General features: G+C 40.5%; 1 protein-coding gene across 1 annotated transcript; it reads left to right on the forward strand.

Moving 5' to 3' along the window:
- Positions 1 to 790: 790 nt before the first annotated feature.
- LOC143975672 (gamma-crystallin-3-like) lies at positions 791 to 3,501 on the forward strand. The gene is made up of 3 exons (XM_077478166.1): positions 791 to 888; positions 2,433 to 2,675; positions 3,174 to 3,501. Exons 1-3 carry the CDS (start codon positions 805 to 807, stop codon positions 3,447 to 3,449), a joined length of 603 nt encoding a protein of 200 aa, XP_077334292.1. The 5' UTR covers positions 791 to 804; the 3' UTR covers positions 3,450 to 3,501.
- Positions 3,502 to 4,440: the final 939 nt, after the last annotated feature.

Consider the following 4,440-nt stretch of genomic DNA (forward strand, 5'->3'; position numbering starts at 1 on the left):
GTTCTGAGTGGAACCTGTCCTGTTTAATCGCTCTATGGTCTTGACCACCATGCTGCAGCTCAGTTTCAGGGTCTTGGCAAACTTCTTATAGCCTAGGCCATCTTTATGTGGAGCAACAATTCTTTTTTTTAGATCCTCAAAGAGTTCTTTGCCATGAGGTGCCATATTGAACATCCAGTGACCAGTATGAGAGAGTGACAGCGATGACACCAAATTTAACACACCTGCTCCCCATTCAAACCTGAGACCTTATAACAAGTCACATGACACCGGGGAGGGAAAATGGCTAATTGGGCCCAATCTGGACACTTTCACTTAGGGGGGTACTCACTTTTAACCGCCAGACATTAATGGCTGTGTGTTGAGTTATTTTGAGGGGACAGCAAATTTACACTGTTATACAAGCTGTACACTCACTACTTTACATTGCAGACAAGTGTCATCTCTTCAGTGTTGTCACATGAAATGATATAATAAAATTTTTACAAAAATGTGAGGGGTGTACCCACTTTTGTCAGATACTGTAAGTCTGAATAAATTGACAGTTTCCCTGTGAGGTCAAACTCTGCATAGGTGTGAACCCTGTGACCTTTTTATAACCATTTTCACAGTGACAGAGTTTCACAATATAGGCCATGTGTGTCAAGCCTGTCTCTGTTCAGGTATGGGCAATTTGAATGCTGATTCACCCAGAAAGCTTCAAACAATGGAAACCAACCAAAGTTCAACACAGTAAAGGAAAAAAAGCCATTCATTCTTCACACAATGTATAGTGTCAGCATGTGAATGTGTAAGCAGTAGAGGATGTATATAAGGACGGGTTTCATCAAGGCAGTTACTGGTGCAAACAGTGTGGAGCACATTGACAAATCCAGAAGAATGGCAAAGGTAAGGGCCTAAGAACGCTTCGGACCATATTTCAAACGGGGAAGAGTTATCAGTATCTAGTCTTCACTGGATACTACATAGTTGCTCCATATTGAGTTAAGTTTTTTATGTTTCATTTATAAAAGCTGCAGTAGGAAGCCATTACTTTTTCTGTAGGCTGATTTGGAATAGAGGCCGGTCGCTGAACAGATCACATGATCATGTTTACTAATGTCTTTATTTTTTTCCACTTGTACAACCCATGGTCTGCTTTGTTGGAAAGAGCTCCGCTCTGCTTTATGGTTGTGCAATTTTTAAACAGCAGTATGGTGGCAGTAGGTTGGGGTCCTGTTTTTTGTAAAACAAAAAATGAGTATCTAATTGTGATAAAAATTCTAAGATAAAAACCTTCATACATGGCTTGGTATTTTCTCATTCAGCCTGGGCGCTGTATAAGAAGAAAAAAAACATTTAAATCCCCTATCTGTGCTAACAGCATGGGTGGAGGAATATCTACTGCCAATTATTGTATTCAGGCAGCCGCTGCACCTGAACACAATGACATTAGCGAACAATGACTGTATCTGAAAGGTCAATCCACCATTTTCCACCTGACTCAGTGGATCTTCAGCATAAGTTTTGTCAAGCCAGGCTTTTAGGGCCAAACACGACTTGAATGATTAACCAGGAATCAGATGAAATTTAATTCCGCATACACATGACCGGTTTTCCCCGTCGGAATAAACTCTGAAGGTTTTTCCGATGGAGTTCCGACAGAGTTCCACTGAAACTGTAGTGTGTACACACGATCACACCAAAGTCTGATCATTAAGAATGCGGTGACGTACAGCACGTACAACAGGACTAGAAAAAGGAATGTCAATAGCCAGTAGCCAATAGAATCATACTTGCTTCGGAGCATGCGTCGTTTTTGGTCCGTTGGAACAGCATACAGATGAGCGGTTTTCCAGATAGGAATTGGTTCGGTTGGATAGATTTAAAACATGTTCTATTTCTAGGTCCGTCTGAATTTTTGTAAAAAAAAAAGTCAGATGAGGCATACACACAATCGGAAAAAACGATGAAAAGATTCCGTCTGATTTTTTCTGTCGGACATTCCGCTCGTGTGTACACGGCATTAGCCGTCTATTGGACCTTACTTTTATCTACTTGCTTAGTAAGGTGAAATCTATCTACTCATTTTCTACTTTATATTCTGCAGATCAGATTAGACCCTCTGCTAATATTTAACTGATATCTTGGTCCCCATAAAGGGGGTCCCCACTAATTTCCTGCCCAGACGATGGGTGTTAAAATATAAAGCCACATAAAAGGTAACCAATGGGGATACAAGAGGTCTAACTCTTCTCCATCCTATTCGAAAGTAAAGAAAAAAAAATGTTTTATCTGTTGTTGGGTTTATTTAACTCTGAGCCGGTGTGTGTCTTTTCGACAGCTTTTAGATATACAGTATACTGAGTATGGAAAATCTATGCAAGAAGTATAGCCAAGAGTAGAATTCTTTTTGAGGCTTAAATATACATTTCTATCCTTTTATTCCTCAGATCATCTTCTACGAGGACAAGAACTTCCAGGGCCGCTCCCATGAGTGTAGCTCTGAATGTCCCGACCTGTCCTCAAACTTCAGACGCTGCAACTCCATCCGCGTAGAAAGTGGGAATTGGATCCTGTATGAGCTCCCCAACTACAGAGGACACCAGTACTTCCTCCAAAGAGGAGAGTATCCTGATTTCCAGCAATGGTTGGGCTACAATGACTCCATTAGATCTATGCGTCTGAGCCCCCAGGTAATACTACACCTGTGTACTCTTTATTAAATCATTTTGGTTTTTTGATTGTTTATTATATGTGTATCTAAAAAAAAAACAGAGACCAATTGGCTGTAAAGTGTCTTATCAATATGAGTTGAACAGAGAGGACTCTCTTGTGAAAAGTTTTGGATCCTATCTCTACAGTGGATTCTTGTTTTGTTCCTATGGAAACTATTGGAGAGTAGTAGCACCCCAATGAATTTTACTTTGGAATACATGGATAGTTTTCTATGGAGAGTATTCTATGAAACTTTGTTCTATGGAACTTTAGCTGTCATGATAGGACCACAGATGGAAGGAGATGTTTTTGCTGGGTTCTAGAACAGCAATAAAGATATACAATTTCATTGAATTCCTCCCTCCTCAATCCAAAACTCTGCTAAAAACTATTGGCTTAGTGTTAGCTGTATGACCACTTGCCATTTGTTGTTTATACTCCTTTTTGTTTTATTGTGGTGTAACTTATTTTAACAGCACCAAGGTTCCTTCAGAATCAGGATCTACGAGAGAGAAGACTTCAGAGGTCAGATGATGGAGTTCACTGAAGATTGTCCTCAGGTCCATGAGAGATTCCGCTACCAAGACATCCACTCTGTCCATGTCCAAGATGGCTACTGGATGTTCTATGAGGAGCCCAACTATAAGGGACGTCAGTATTACCTGAAACCTGGAGAATACAGGAGATACAGCGACTGGGGAGCCACAAGTCCCAGAATTGGATCCTTCAGACGTCTCCACCATTCTTACTAAAATTACAAAATCATAATTTATTTTCTTCACAATAAACTTAATTAAAAAATAACTTGTAGTTATGTTTCTTTATATATATATATATATATATATATATATATATATATATATATATATATATTTAGTTATGCTTAAAGTAGAACTAAACCCATTTTGGAATTCACTTTAACACCTATTAATGTAATTCCAAATTTAAAGATCTCATTGGCTGTTCCTTTCAGGACGATCATTGCTTGTCCATACAAGAACTGTTTTTCAAAGGTATTCTTTCATTGTCACCCCACCACACCCTGTAACATTGTGGAGACTACATGCAGCTCTGCTGATACGATATGCAAGCATTGTCCACCATGGTCACTACCCAGAAGTCCCAAGCAATAATGCGCAGCCAGTGTTGCGCACCTAAACAGGAAGTGGATCTAAGAGGCTGCGGAAGCTCAACCACTCTAAGCCCCTGTACACACGGTCGGAGATTTCCACAACCAAATCCGTCGGATTTTGCCCGTCGGATTTTGTCCGTCGGATCTTGTCCGAAACTGTTGCATACACACGGTCGGACAAAGTTGGCGAAAAAATCAGATCTTTCAGAACGTGATGATGTAATTTCGTTACGATGGGACTACATTCAGGCTAGTAGCCAATAGCTTTGATGTAGGAATTTGATCTGAGCATGCGTGGCACTTGGTCCGATCAAAATTCTCTACACATGATCGGAGTATGTCTGATCGGCCCAGTTGGTCGGGAAATATTTCCAACATGTTGGAAAATTGGGTCCGACGGATATTCCGACGGAATCAGTCCGATGCATACCACACACAGTCGGATTATCCGACGACACGGTCCGATAGGACACATTCCGACAGATTCTCCGACCGTGTGTACAAGGGCTAAGATGCCACAAAGGATTACAGAAGGGTAAAACAATGACAACTGGTCATGCTACACAGATCTTTGGAGAACTAGATCTCAATTTGTTTGAGTTTAGATTTTA

The sequence above is a fragment of the Lithobates pipiens genome, unplaced genomic scaffold (genome assembly GCF_037356315.1).
Source record: "Lithobates pipiens isolate NorthernLeopardFrog02 unplaced genomic scaffold, aLitPip1_a1.2 Scaffold_13, whole genome shotgun sequence".
Classification (NCBI taxonomy): domain Eukaryota; kingdom Metazoa; phylum Chordata; class Amphibia; order Anura; family Ranidae; genus Lithobates; species Lithobates pipiens.

Coding starts and splice junctions, on each gene's coding strand:
- LOC143975672 (XM_077478166.1), top strand. CDS start 805: ATGTATATAAGGACGGGTTTCATCAAGGCAGTTACTGGTGCAAACAGT. Junction 889..2,432: donor AATCCAGAAGAATGGCAAAG/GTAAGGGCCTAA, acceptor TTTATTCCTCAG/ATCATCTTCTACGAGGACAA. Junction 2,676..3,173: donor CTATGCGTCTGAGCCCCCAG/GTAATACTACAC, acceptor TTATTTTAACAG/CACCAAGGTTCCTTCAGAAT.